The 15,586-nt window shown below is 42.1% G+C and overlaps 1 protein-coding gene across 1 annotated transcript; it reads left to right on the top strand.

Annotated features, from left to right (window-relative positions):
- The first annotated feature begins 1,492 nt into the window (after nucleotides 1-1,492).
- On the top strand, nucleotides 1,493-15,535 carry wdr19 (WD repeat domain 19). The gene is made up of 36 exons (XM_084005849.1): nucleotides 1,493-1,615; nucleotides 2,894-2,985; nucleotides 3,087-3,152; nucleotides 3,252-3,377; nucleotides 3,568-3,680; nucleotides 3,779-3,894; nucleotides 4,136-4,216; nucleotides 4,331-4,443; nucleotides 4,534-4,707; nucleotides 4,794-4,864; nucleotides 4,957-5,129; nucleotides 5,444-5,564; nucleotides 5,653-5,759; nucleotides 5,884-6,000; nucleotides 6,258-6,413; nucleotides 6,602-6,749; nucleotides 6,861-7,074; nucleotides 8,196-8,355; nucleotides 8,498-8,608; nucleotides 9,028-9,137; nucleotides 9,225-9,282; nucleotides 9,686-9,826; nucleotides 10,004-10,086; nucleotides 10,169-10,252; nucleotides 10,341-10,487; nucleotides 10,842-10,966; nucleotides 11,143-11,252; nucleotides 11,388-11,456; nucleotides 11,561-11,638; nucleotides 12,284-12,380; nucleotides 12,723-12,847; nucleotides 13,119-13,200; nucleotides 14,029-14,179; nucleotides 14,341-14,464; nucleotides 14,565-14,641; nucleotides 15,256-15,535. Exons 1-36 carry the CDS (start codon nucleotides 1,610-1,612, stop codon nucleotides 15,368-15,370), a joined length of 4,041 nt encoding a protein of 1,346 aa, XP_083861975.1. The 5' UTR covers nucleotides 1,493-1,609; the 3' UTR covers nucleotides 15,371-15,535.
- The last annotated feature ends 51 nt before the right edge of the window (nucleotides 15,536-15,586 follow it).

Raw genomic sequence — 15,586 nt, 5'->3', positions numbered from 1 at the left:
GCTGGTAAAGGACTAGGTATGATTACTTTATATACTGTGGAGTAGTTCCATCTATAATACATCACCATTATTATTAATTGATTATATTTGACACATATATATATTTCAAAGTTACATTGTTTTATCCCTTTAAATTGTCCTAAGTATATTATCAACTTGCCATTTATTGTTGTATGTCACCCTGAAATAAACCAGAAACCAATATAAACATTGGAATTTATTTATATGGATTTGTCACACAAAACTGTCCATTTCTGTATTTTTCTGGTATCTTTTGAATTATGAAAACAGTCAAAGTTCACTATCACATCGCCATTTAAAACCTACACATGTGAATGAAACTTGTGTGGCTAAGCTTCGTCTGGAAGAGGTGAAAGATGAGTGAAGATAGAGAGAATAATTTACCACTGAATCGATGAAGCAGGATGTTTTTTCTCGACTTGAAAGCAGAGTGCTTGTGATTGGCACATCGATGCTCTTGAGGTTTGCAAGAAAGACCAGCAGACATGCCTTATGAGTACAAATGTACTATGTATTTATTTTGCAACAGGTGTGAAGATGTTACTGCATTGTGTTTGTAGATGCTGTCCCTTGCAGTGGTTTAAACAGGTGAAATAAATATGGGTCAGAGAGCAGCTTCCCTCTCCTACAGCCAGCAAACAAAGACATCTGCTTACTGTACATACACGAAGAAACAGCACGATCATATATAATGAAAGTAACAGAGAAGCTTAATTTTACAAACCGTATTACCACTAGCCACAGGAAACAGCCACTGGGCGATTCTACAGATTTACTGTTCATCTGTGGTGTCAGTATTGCAGCCTGGGGGGCGTTTACAAGCTGCATTTACGCAAATCCACCAGATGGGATCATCTATTCAGTAAGCGGAGCAACATTACACATGGCGTAACTTTGAGAATTAATAAATCAGTTCCACTATTTGCTGTCTTGGACTTCATGAAACATCCAATAAGTGTCTAGTTTGTTATTAATGAGCTGCTCTTTCAGTTAATTGCATTTGTCAATAAACTGTGAAATGTCATCTCAGCAAACACAGCTCGATTCCTCCAGGCTCGTTTTATATTGGGTTGTTTGATAACTTCTAAAGAGGCAAGGGAGTACACAGAACCTTTAAATCATCTTCAGCTTCACAACCTGTTTAATCCTTCAACTTTTAAGTGGATATATAATATGAGGCATTTTTCAGGTGTGTGTGGGTGGGTGTGTTGTGCAGGAAAAATCAGAAAAGAGGAGAAGGTTTTAAGAATCAGATTTGGACACATTGATCATTAATTAATTAATTTATTTATTTATTTAAGTATTTAGTTATTTGTTTCGTTTTATTAATATATGGTTATTTGATTCACACTCCATACCAGTTGGTGGCAATAATGCACCAGACAGTTGTTTGCCAACCGCCAAAAAAACTAGAAAGAAAGACAAGAAAGCTCGAGACCAAACTAAGCCATCATTGGCTGATGGCTGTTGCCATGACATCGCAGTCTTCTGTGGACGCTTCAGAGTGAAGTATTGTGGGATACACACAGCAGACGTGTCGAAGAAGTTTTGAACAGAAATATCGATTTAATGCATAAACGCCATCGAGATGAAGGTTAGTATCGGCGAATTAATTTACAACGCCAGCATTCCTTCTGGTCCCATTGTTCTAGGGTTGAGTTTTATCACGGAACCTAGCTAGCTAGCTAACCGGGCTACTTGCTAACGCTACTTTCATTGTATCACACTGGGAATGCTGTCTCGTTAGCTTGATCAGCTATTTTGTTGAGCGTTTTTAAAGTCAACTAAGTACCGTTTTAAAGTTAACATTTTACAGGTTTTCCCCAAATGTCAGGATACGTTAAACAATAAGACCATGTGTTGTATTAAGCAGAATAATCACAACAGTGTAGACGTGCTCACGGTAGCCTACATCAGCAATTAGCTGTTTGTCTGTAATCCGTGTAACGAATTTCAACTTTATAAATGAGGTAACATTACAAACAGGGTATGGGTTTATGCGGAGTGGAGATTCGTGTTTGTCACTCTGTATCACATTCATTCCATTAAAAATCGCCAAATTCCATCCAGATAAGAACCTGTTGATAACACCTGAAGATGTATCATTGTCAGCCCATGATAAATACATACACCTAACTGTTTGATATTTCTGTGGTTATGCTTTGAACAGAAACGGTTCAGACTTCCAGCACAGAGGCTTATTAATGTGCATCAAACAACGTGGGGGAAAGTTTGGACACAAAAGCCATGCCGGACCAAGTGTATGTTAAAGGGGCACTCCAGTAATTTAATACTGCACTTTCATATAGTTGGGGAATATCCCTCAAACTCCAAAAATGCCTGATCCTCAACATCTCATAACACAAATCAACACTGTCTTTCATCAGATTGTTACTGCTGGGACAAGAAAAAAAACGAGAATGCTAAAGTGATGTCACTTGAGTAATTTAAAGACTTAATTCCCTTGGACGTGTAACACTGGTGGAGTGCCCCTCAAAAACACAGAGACAGAAATAGCATTTTAAAAAATGTCAAGTTAGTTAAAATCATGTCTTCACTCATGTCTACACCTTACTTTTAGGTTTTTGAACAGATTGTTTACAATAATATTGCTCCGGGTTTGTCAATAATGCTGAAATAAAGTGTGTTCAAAACATTTGAATGATTACGAGCAGCTGAGCAGGAGTACTATGCAGTAATAGCTACCATGAAGTAATCTTTCCGGTTAGGATGAGTGGAAACTATTATTGAGTTTGGAAGTTATGGTATAAGTATCTGTAGAAAACTATGAACGCTATACTTTGATTTCAAATATTTGTATATATCTTTTTCAAAAGACACCTTACTTAAAACATAATCTTTCTGTGCACAGAGCGTTTTCGTCCTAGCCGACAAAGCCTGGACAGGTTCCGGCCTACTGTATAAGTGGCAGAAAAACCTTGGTAATTATATCGCTGTTGCAGGGTGAGTAAAAACCAAGGAAAACTGTAATAATCTACCTGTCCTTATACAAGATTTAAATCTATGCCGTACCTAAAATGTGCATGATATCTCTAATCATACAGACAGGACAACTCAGTGAAAATATTTGATCGACATGGACACAAGTGGTCTGAGCTCAACCTTCCGGGGTAAGTGTGAGAACACCATTTTTGGCTCCAGTTTTGTCTGTTAAATAGTATTTTACAGTATGTTCCTTTACCTTTTCTTCTTTCTCCCACTCCCCTTAGGCGCTGTGTGGGGATGGACTGGGATAAAGATGGGGACATTTTGGCAGTGATTGCTGCAAAATCCAGCTCCATCTATCTCTGGGATGCCAGCGTCAACAAAACATCCCAGATAGACAGCGGCATGAGGTATAGTGAGCAGGGAGAAGTTATCAGTGCCTTAATTCTCTGGAATCCAATGCCAGTGTTAAGGCATTCATAATTCCAGCCCATATTACTCAAAAAGAGAAGCTGTCATTTTTCTTGATGACAGTAGCTGTGGAAGTATTTTTAATCACTCCTTATTCTCTGGGTTTGGTTCCTGCTGTCATTTCAACAGAGATCAGATGTCCTTCATCTTGTGGTCAAAGGGTCCACTGTTAGCAGTCGGGACAGTCAAAGGAAATCTGTTGATTTATAACCAGCAGACCTCACGCAAGATCCCTGTTCTGGGTAATACACACACAACACACTGCACAGATACTTGTTTACGGTTTTGTTCGTTTTTTTTTGCCACTTCTGTTATATTGATTGTCTCTCTCACCACACAGGTAAACACACCAAGAAGATCACCTGTGGGTGCTGGAGTGTTCAGAATCTACTGGCTCTAGGGAGTGATGACAGCACTCTGAGCATCAGCAATCACGAGGGGGACACCATCAGACAGGTAGCATCAACACACAGGCGGCACACATTTTCAGACCAGGACCATTTCACTGTTTGCATCATCCAGTTGGACTCACAAATGCTCAGGTTTCTAGGTAATTCGTATTATGAGCAGCCAATGGTAAAAGTAATCATACTGCGGTCGCACTGTATGTGATGTGAAAAATGAAGTTGACTGTGCAGGACGGCACGGTATCACGAAGTAATGGAGGATCTAGATTTTCATTCTGTTCTTTTTCCAGACAACACTTCGTGGTGAGCCTGCTGAGGTTTACTTTTCAGTGATGAAGACTGATGAAAGGTCTGGGCAAGGAGAGAACACTGTACGTTTGTGGGCTTTTTTAGTGTTTGGCTGTTTGCTGTTTACTTTTGTTGTAACGGGGAAAAATATAAAAACACATTTTTATGAATTTTTTCGCAAAATATCAACCCTTCAGGTGAGTTTATCTGTGGACAAGAAGATACTGATGCTGTTCAATATCAACGAGCCAGAAAACCGGATAGAGTTGACCTTCCAGCGCCACTACGGACACATTGTGTCCTACCGATGGTACTGCACATTATCCCACACTAATGAAACGCTAGTACTGAATAATGGCGGTATTTGTACTAAAGTGAGTCCTCTGTGTGTCTTTTCAAGGTACGGTGATGGGTATATACTGATTGGCTTCTCCCACGGGTACTTTGTGGTTATTTCCACTCACATCAGGGAGATTGGACAGGAACTCTATCAGGCTCACAACCATAAAGATAGTCTCAACAGTGTGGCCATCTCACCAGCATTAAACAAGGCTGCCTCCTGCGGGGACAACAGGTACACACAGGCTTTCTAAGGAAACACACACGAGCTGTTTTTGTTTGTGAAAGTGAAAAAACTACAGCCCTGTGTTCTTGTTGCAGCATAAAGATCCACGAGCTGTCCGAGCTCAAAGATATCAGCAACGTCGTTCGTCTGGATGATGAGACCAAAGGTAAGACAGGCCTCAGGAGGCACGACACATTCATGACATCTTGAATGCACCACCCACTTCTCCTTCATCCGGCTCTGACTCTCCTCCCCCAGGCCTGGACCAACTGAACTGGACAGATGACGGTCAGCTGTTGGCGGTCTCCACACAGAAAGGGACGCTCCATGTCTTCCTGACCAAGCTGCCCATCCTGGGTGACAGCTTTGGGACCCGGCTCGCCTACCTCACCTCCCTGCTGGAGGTCACTGTGTGTAACCAGGTCGAGGGGGTGAGGACACACACACACACACACACACACACACACACACACACACACACACACACACTGCATACCTCCACCCAGGACGCACAGTTTTTAAGATGTATTTACCAATAGGAAATGTGTAAAGCAGAAATGTTCTGCATTAGTGATACAGAGTAATGCTGTGTGGTTGAGTAGTTGATGGTTGATGACATCAGTCCAAGGATGTCACACGGTGGTTCTGGTTCTAGGAATACTTGTGCTATAATATTGATAAGACAGCAGTTTTACAGCTCAAACCCACTCTCAATCACTCTTTGATGCATTGTGCATTTTTCCAGGAGAGTCCCGTCACCATAGAAGTGGAAGTGGAGCCTACTTTCATTGCGATGGGACCGTACCATGTGGCTGTAGGAATGAACAACAGAGCCTGGTTCTACGCCTTGGTAGACCAAGAACCTGGTGTGTGTCTAAACCAGGAAACCCATGTTGTAGCTGACATTATTATTATTATTTGTCATCTAAAGTATTGCCTTGTTTTGTCACTCAGGTTTTAATAAGCTAAAGGACATTGAGTATTTGGGGACGATAGCCAGCATGTGCCTGAACTCAGACTACGCAGCAGCGCTGTTTGAGGGGAAAGTGCAGCTCCACATGGTGAGCTAGTGCTTCGTGTCTCTTTTATTGATCAATTGATTGATATTGAGCATGCTTCATTATTTTATTTTAGGACAACCTGTAGCCCATAGAATTTACTACAGGTCTGTTTGTATGTGTTTAGATTGAAGGCAAAGACCAGGATGAGAAGAAGCAGATGAAATTGTTTCCAGATGATGAGAGAAAAGGCCGGATCCTTTGCCACGCACTCACCGCTGACTTCCTCTACTACGGCACTGATGTAAGGCTCAACGCATCCTCACAGTCAGTCCACTACATTCTTTTGTAGCGAGGCATAAGAGGAGGACACTATTTAGTTCCATGTTTCCTCAAGACTTTTCTGGAGCCTTGTGAATGTAATGTGTCTCCTCAAGCCAGTTCTCAATGAAGGTGCTGCACAAGTAATGAGTGGAAGCCTGAGTCCATGTTTGCTCTTTTCATCATCCTCCCCTGCCTTTGTCCCTTCCTCTTTTTCTAATGATGCTATGTGTTTCCCAGTCAGGTAATGTGGTGTGTGTCTTGGTGGAGGACTGGGAGACTGTGTGCAGCTATAGCCACTCGGTTGGTGTGAGGAAAGTGTTCCCAGACCTGAATGGCACACGGCTGGTTTTCATCGACGACAAGAACAGCGGCTTCCTGCTCTCCCCTTCCAATGTTAGTACATGTGGTTACTTAACACATCTATGCATGCATACCATTGATAACATTATTAATAACGTTTATATGGAACTTTTTAAAACCAGCGATGACAAAGTGCTTTACAAGGGAAAAGCAGTGTGATGTCATATAACAGATTTGAATTAACAGCAGTCTCAATCTGTGTTTGTGTGCATCCAATGCAGGCAACAGACTCCTGCTTTGAGCTCCCCAACTTCTCTCCCACCATCACAGGAGTGCTGTGGGACAACTGGCATGCTGACAGAGGAGTGTTTGTTGCTTATGATGACGACAAGGTCTATACCTACGCCCTGCACAAAACCACCATATATGGTAGGGCGATGCCACAAGGACATCATGCAAAAGAATCTGGCTGATAGTACCCATGACATACTCCTGTTAGCATAATCAAGTGATGTAATTGTAGGCACTCTGTGTGTCCAGGCCCCCGGGTGGTGTTGGTGGGGAGCACCGCACTCCTCTTTTCCCAGAAACCTTTGCTCTTGCACAACGGGGAGCTGACATGTCAGACGGCGAGTGGCAAGACCAGCGAAGTGTCTCTGAGCACTCACTCGTTCCTCAGGAACTCAACCGGCACATCGACGGATACACAGCCGGGGCTCAGCAAGCAGCTCGCCCAGGCACTGATGCTCAAGAGGTCAGCCATGTTGGAGATACTCATGATGTGTGCTCCTGATGGACAAAGAGATATCCATCTTTTATACATCTGTATATTTGTTTGTTAGCCCATAAGGAAAGACCAATCTGTGCTTAGTTGTATAAGATGATGCTGTTTAGGGTACATATGGATGCCCTAATGGACGGTTGATCTGTAATTAGGAATGTCCTGATCCCATCTCAAAGATCAGTATCAGTATCGGCTGCCACACTGTTTTTACTCATGCAGCCGCTGTCAACTCTCCAACTCTGCTGTCCGTCTCTCCTCCGCGGAGCTCCATGTGTGAGCTGGGGCTGATATATCTGAGTATGAGTAGCTCAGTATGAGAGTCTCTTGTGTCTCGCCGTCATCTAGGGTGCACGGTGTTTCACCGCGGACAACACAGACAGAGAGTGGTAGAGAGCCAAAAACAACCACACTCACCACGCTACTAAAAGTCAAAGTAATTTATCAACATTATCGATGCAAAAGATTTACAATTGATGAAAGGGAAAACAGAGGGATTTGTCCAAATGTATATGTCTATAGAATTGGAGAGAAAAAATGATGATGTAACTCCTGTCCCTTTATAATAATTAGAATAATTTTAATAATAATAATAATAATACATCAGTTTTATATAGTGCTTTTCCAGATCTTCACTTTCACAATAGCAACTAAATTCATACAAACAAAACGGAACAAAACAAACAAAATTATAAAAAAAGAGTGTGAAAAGGTGTGTTTTGAGGGCTGTCATGAAGAAAGGAAGAGTGTTGGCATTGTGGATATGGCTGGGAAGGGCATTCCTGAGGGAGGGGGCGGCTGCAGCAAAAGGGCTCTGTCGCCCGGGTACAGGGCTTATATCTTCCATTTATTGTTTTAAGGATACCACAAGTATGCACAACATGGTAGATGTTACATGTATTAGACAGTTTGTGAAAAATATGCAAAGACAAGACATGAATTGGTTTCTTCCGGACATATTTTCAAGATGCAGTAAAACATGCTTTTCTAGTATTTTTCTGGTTTCTGGTGGTTTTTTTTGTTTTTGATCTCATTCTTCTCACATCACCTTCAACTTTTGAAATATGTATGTGCGTATCTATATTCCTGTCCAGGTTCCATGAATCCTGTGCTCTGTGCAAGTCTGCAGGCAGTACCACAGACTGGGCAGAGGTAGGCAAAGCCTGCCTGATCCACATGGAGGTTGAGATGGCCATCCAGGTCTTTAGCATGAGCGGCAATGTGGGGATGGTCCTGTCACTGCAGGGCATCCAGGTACGCCTCACACACAAACCGTGGCTTGTATGTCACACCCTCTTGATGATAAACATTCGCTTCAGTCTGACAATTTTGATGCGCCCCCCCCCTCCCCCCTCTCTCTTTCTTTCTCTCTCCATCTCCATCTCACTCTGTCCAGGGTATAGAGGACAGGAATTTACTGGCGGGACATTTGGCCATGTTTCTCGATGAATACAACCTGGCCCAGGACTTGTATCTGTCCTCAGGCTGCCCAATCGCTGCCCTGGAGGTAAAAAGACATAGTTTCTCATTAACAAAGTCAGAGTATAGTATGTCGTAAACATTTTTATAATATAGTATGCCATAAAAAAAGTAATTACATGTGCTCAGTATGGAATTCAAAGCAAATCTATTGCCTCCACTTGACTCTCATTATCGAGACTGCTGGGCTGACGGCTCGCAGCTAACGGTGCTAACATTGCAAACAGTGCTGACAGAGCGAGGTGTTAACCTGGTGATGAACTGGAGGGTGCACGCTACGCATTCATGATGACATCAGCTAACGTATGAGCACAGAGCAGATTGGCAGCCATGAGCAAGATTAGGTCATCAAAGCATGTGGTGTGAACGACTATCTTTGGTGAAGTGGTCCTCACATTTGACTTATACGCATTGAGACAAAGTGTTGTGTTAATGTGTGTGTTGTAGATGAGGAGAGACCTGTTGCAATGGGACAGCGCTCTTATGTTAGCCAAGAGGTTAGCGGAAGACCAAATTCCCTTTATATCCAAGGAATATGCTGTACATCTGGAGCTCATGTAAGTACACACACACACACACACACAAACACACACACACACCAGTCAGTAGACCTGATCCATCTAAACCTCTTTCTCTCCTTGTAGTGGCGACTATGTGAATGCTCTAGCACACTATGAAAAAGGCATCACCCACGATAATAAAGTAAGTGCAGTATGTGAACTTTCTGCAGTGATAAGAGTATAAGATGTTTTCTTTATGTTTACCACATGCGACCTCGCTAGTGACAACTTTCCACCACTCATGATATATTATCTATTATTTCCTGTAATAATCAATGGCATGTTCAGTCCATGTTTGATGATGCTTCCTGGCTGAAAATACCTCCTAGTCGTATCTACTGTCCTTTCTACGCTGTTTGTATTTACCAAGAACACTTAGCAGACAGGTAGGGAGGTTTACTATACTTTTTTTATGATTTGTGTTTGTCTACAAATACATGGAAGGATCTAGTCAGTGTTAAAAAGGTGATCATAATGAAATCATTGTACTCTGAAGAAGCCTCTTTCCATCAGCTTCCATCTCTCCCCTGGCTCTGCATTTCCAGGAGCATGACGAGGCGTGTCAAGCCGGTGTAGCCAGGATGTCCATCAGGATGGGCGACACCAGGAGAGGAGCCGCTCAGGCAATTCAGCACCCGAGCAGAGTCCTCAAGAAGGAATGTGGAGCCATACTGGAGAGCATGAAGGTAGAGAGTCAGCCTTCCCTGTTTTCTTCTTCTAAACTATATGTTTTGGTCAATTCCCATATCACATATCCCATATCACATATCACATATCACATATATAGTGTGTGTTTCTCGAGCAGTGTTACAAGTATCTGAGCATCAGATAATGTTTTTCAATGAGAATGTTTATTCTTACAGCAATTCCCTGAAGCCGCTCAGCTCTATGAAAAGGGACAATATTATGACAAGGCTGCGTCGGTCTACATTCGCTACAAGAACTGGTGAGCCAAACGCCAACACCCTCGGACCCGCAAGTTTCTCTCCTCCTTTAAACAATTCTGCTTCATGTTACTCCATTCGTAGGGCGAAGGTGGGCGAGCTGCTCCAACATGTCTCCTCTCCAAAGATCCACCTGCAGTACGCCAAAGCCAAGGAGGTGGACGGCAAGTAGGTTCTTCCTGTGAATGTCTGTGATTTTGGAGATAATCACATCATTATAGAAGATGCCGATGTAATGTGTACTTGTGTGCACCAGGTATAAGGACGCTGCTCGGGCCTATGAGAGTGCAAAAGACTGGGACAACGTGATACGCGTGTTGCTGGACCACCTGAACAACCCCGAGGAGGCTGTTCGCATCGTCGGGGAGACACAGAGCATCGACGGTGCAAAGATGGTTGCCAGGTAGGACAAACAAGAGCACAGGTGTTTTCTACTTACCTAATTTATTGTCACGGCACAGGTATTACTGGTAAACACTCAGTTATGTTTCATAAACTTAAAGATTATATAATTTTTGTATTACTAATTGTCTCTGTCTCCTGGTCTCGTGTTTAGTAACATCATCAAGTTGCAAATCCCAATGGAAACGCTGAGATACTTACTTTCTTGTCTTGTTTCTTGATGACTCAAACCATCACTCAATTATCAGTGTGTTGCCAAATTATTTTCTGCGGACCAATTACTCAACTATTTGTGTCACCTCTGCCACGTTTTCCTATTCCTCCAGTAGACCTTGAACATGTGTTTGTGTCTCAGGTTCTTCCTGGGGTTGAATGACTACGGCTCAGCCATCCACATCCTGGTGCTGTCTCAGTGCAACAATGAAGCTTTCCAACTGGCACAACAGCACAGGCAGATGGAGGTCTATGCAGACATCATTGGTCAGTCTGTGTGTAAATGTTTATATGGACTGTGTAGACAATTTTACATTTTTCAAGCAAACATTCTGAATGGGTCTACCTTAAATGATTTAATTTATTTAGTGTTTGCTAGTGATTTTTAGCACTGCGGTTCCAATGAAACGGTCTGTATGACTGTTGAGGTGTGTGTTCATCAGGTCCTGAGGCGACGCAGGAGGACTACCAGAGCATTGCTTTTTACTTCGAGGGAGAAAAAAAACACCTGCAGGCTGGAAAGTTCTTTCAGAAGTGTGGACAGTACAGCCGAGTAAGAATGCTCCTTTATTATTTACCTCTATGACATGAATGCACCTCTTCAAACAGCTGTGGACTTTGACTCACTCTGACCCGTCCGTCCACCAGTCCAACCAATGTGTGGGCCTCTTCTTTCTTTGACTCTCAGGCTCTGAAGCACTTACTGAACTGTCCGAACACTGACGACAACACGGCTGTTGAGATGGCTATAGAAACGGTGAGAGGTGCTGGGGGTCAGACCGAATATCTTAGTGCAAATAAAAACGGTGAGAATGAAAGAAGAAGAATCAAATGTTTTTGATGTGTGTGTTTGTGTCTCAGGTGGGTCAGGCCAAGGACAGTTCTCTGACCAATCAGCTGATAGAGTACCTGATGGGAGAGACCGACGGTATGCCCAAGGTAATCAATACATCTTGTCTCAGTGGATGTGACTTTCAAAGCAACATGATTTTGCTGTGATCCAGTAATATATCATTGTTTTAAACATTTCTCTCTTTAACGGCATACTATACTATGACTTATATATTCGGTTTTTATGCATACTATACTAATGGAATTTTAATGGAATACTATACTGTTAAATAGCAACATTTACTAATAATTGTACATTTAAATGACATACGATGCCTATTTTCATTACATTTTGTTGGCATATGATACAAATATTTTTCAATGATTTCTTAAATGGCATAATATACGGTGACTTTTTAATGCGATTTTAATGGCATACTATATAATATATGTTGCAATGCTTTTTATGTTATTCCAGCATCACTTTTCATTTCCTTTGATTTGGCTCTTTTCAGACACTTAAGTTCAGCTGACACTCTGCCCTGCAGAATAGATGCACATGTATTAGATGACCCCCGTCCCTCATTGGGTCATTAGCAGTGACATTCATCACTGCTAATCACACAGAATACAATGCAAACTGAATGAAAGCTGCAGCACTAATGCACCCTGTGAATGTATGTAAATCTGTCTCTGGGTGCCGCTGTTAATTAGACTTGTGATGGTAAGTTGACCTTTACCTCCTCTTCCCAGGATGCAAAGTACCTGTTCCGGTTGTATATGGCACTGCAGCAGTACAGGGAGGCCGCTCGCACCGCCATCATTATCGCTAGAGAAGAGCAGTGTGCAGGTACATATTCACACAAACTCTGTGTACCAGTGATAACCGAAGATAGTTAGTTAGTTAGTTAGTTAGTTCAGCAGTTTGCTTCAATAGATATACATTTTTTATTTTCTGTTGTAATTCTGTCTGATGCTATTGTTTTGAATGTGTGGTTTACAGTTTTTGAAAACTGTGTTCAAGCAATGAAAAAAGAGCTAGAGTTTGGTCATCCTCACTGCTGCTGTGCAGACCGTAGCTCGAGTTTTGCACATGTGACTCCAGTTGTGCTCGCTGTCGTTAAGCAATTGGAAAAAAAACTGTGATCAAATGTGTTATGATTCCTGCTTCTTGTTTTCGCATGTCCTACAGGAAACTACCGTATTGCCCATGATGTGCTGTTCAGCATGTACATGGAGCTGCAGGCCCAGAAGATTAAAATCCCCGCTGAGATGGCCACCAATCTGATGATCCTCCACTCCTACCTACTGGTCAAGGTCAGTACTCACCTGCCATGTGTCAGTCCAGATCGTTTACTGTACTCATGGTGAATCTCTTGTTTTATACTCTCTCCAAATGTTTTATATCCTTTTGTTGGGAGGCATTGGACCTGCATTTATATAGCACTTTTCTAGCTTACTAGCTACTCACATATTCTGCTTGAAAATATTTTTTGTACAAACGTGACTGTAACACGTAGCATCTCATTAATGTTAACATTAACATAAGTGTGTCATCTTTTCTGGCTGTGTAAATGATATTATGTAGATCCATGTTAAGAGGGGAGACCACCTGAAAGGAGCCCGCATGCTCATCCGTGTCAGCAACAACATCAGCAAGTTCCCTGCACGTGAGTCTACTATTCAATCCATGTGTCAATCAGTTCAGCTGTCCAACAGAAGTCTTATCAGTGTGTGTGTAAGTTAGTAAGTAAAATGTATTTATAGAGCACATTTATAACAGTTCACACTGACCAAAGTGCTGTACATAGTGCATTAAGAAGGTCAACAAGTAAAAATAACATTGCTGAATAAAAATACACATAAAACACAAACATCCACATGCTAACAGACAAAGTGCAGAGGTAATATAAATAAAGGGGGGAGAAAGCAAGGGTTCGGAGCCTTGATTTAAAGGCAGAAATGGAGTCGTGTATGTGTGGTGGCAGTTGGTGGAGCCGCACCCGCAAAGGCCCTGTCACCTTTTTGTTTCAGTCTGGAGCAGGGGATGTGGAGAAGACCCTTATTACAGGATCTTAAGGACCTAGTGGCTGAGTGGGGGTGTAGATGGGGCCTGGCCATTGAGGGGCTGCATTCTGGACCATTTGGAGGCATGATATGAGGGACTGGGGAGACCAGGGTAGAGGGAGTTACAGTAATCCAGCCGTGATGTTGTAAAGGCATGAATAACTTGTTCCAGATTGTGATATGACAGCCAGGGAGTGTTTTATTTTAGAGATGATTCTGAGCTGGTAGAAGCTGTTTTTCACTAATACTAAAAATGACACCCAGATTTCTAGCAAATGGTTTTATGAATGGGTTCAGAATACTCAGGTCAATTAAGTGTGTGTGTGTGTGTGTGTGTGTGTGTGTGTGTGTGTGTGTGTGTGTGTGTGTGTGTGCGTGTGTGCGTGCGTGCGTGCGTGCGTGCGTGTGTGCGTGTGCGTGTGCGTGTATAGATGTTGTTCCTATTCTGACGTCAGCAGTCATCGAGTGTCACCGTGCCGGACTGAAGAACTCGGCCTTCAGCTTTGCTGCCATGCTGATGAGACCAGAGTACCGAAACCAGATCGACCCAAAGTACAGGAAGAAGATCGAGGCTATGGTTCGGTGAGTGATGGGAATGTTCAAGCCTGTGGTTTCCTTTGTCAAACTTCCTCTCCTGCCATTTCCTGACCTCCTCCTTCTTCACCTCACCTGGCCATCTCTTGCCTCCTTCATCCTCTCTCTCACCCACTCTCCCTTTCACTACATGTCTGGCCACACCACAGACGTCCAGACACATCGGAGCTGGAGGGGGAAACGACACCATGTCCATGCTGTGGCTTTCAGCTGCCACAAAATGAATTACTGTGCACCTCCTGCAAGAACAACTTGCCCTACTGCATCGCCACGGTACAAACACACAGTCACTGAATTATTCATAGACACACTGAACAAAATAGTTGCAGTGCACTTGTATCTTTATCATTTAGTACCTTTTTCATTCTTTCAGGGTCGTCATATGCTGAAAGAAGACTGGTCTGTGTGTCCTCATTGTGAATTTCCTGCACTCTACTCTCAGTTCGTTCTGTAAGTCCATCCTTTTTGTAAAACTGCCCAAACACAGGTATATGGATGTATGTTATATATTGATTCAGAAATTAGTTATTTATTTATTATTTTACCTGCAAGACATTTTTTATATAAAATGTTGAAAAGTGATCAGCTGGTAGAAATAAAAACCTACTTGATAATACTTTCTAAAATCAAATTAGTTGGTGGCAGTTGGCTGGCTAAAAGTACGAGCACCCATTTATTTTCTAATTTATGTTCTAATTTTAAGTACCACTATAAAGGTCCAGATATGTAGAGGAATTTCAAGTCTGGCCATACAGCCACCTACTGACAACTATAGGACACATTATCACTAGAGCTGGCTCACATTAGCCCTCCTGAATTTTATCAAATATAATGAACAGTTAGTTAGTTATTGTTAACAAAGATGTTCTATTTCACTCAAATACACCAATGTGAGTTTAGAGATGTAATGATGCTTCCTTCCTTCTTATATTGTTCTATACTTTGGGAAATATCCTTATTTGCATCCCCCATAATGTTGAACTATTCCAGTATAAGCACTGGTGAATCTATTCGCTCATTCATTGTCACATTCACAAATCTAGCCTGAACTGTTGTGTGTCCAGGTTGCTAGAGACAGAGACGGTGTGTCCCATGTGCTCCGAGACTCTGAGTGTCACACGGATCAAGAAGATTGCAGATTGTTCCAAATACCTGCAGACTGATGAGCTGGATGAATGAAGGAAAGACGACCAATGTCATGTATTTTGTATTTGTTTAAATATGTCAAATATACATATATTTTGGATGGATTGTATGCAGCTTTGAGTTTTGTATGATGTAAAAATCCAGGAATACTTTCAAAGATACTTGATATGCCAATGTTTAAAACACAATAAATCAAACAGAAAAACCTTTGTGTATGTAGGTGAAATGTTCTTTATTATTAAGAAAAGG

The sequence above is a fragment of the Eutrigla gurnardus genome (assembly GCF_963514095.1).
Source record: "Eutrigla gurnardus genome assembly, chromosome: 3".
NCBI lineage: Eukaryota > Metazoa > Chordata > Actinopteri > Perciformes > Triglidae > Eutrigla > Eutrigla gurnardus.
This window is presented reverse-complemented; position numbering and strand designations above follow the sequence as displayed.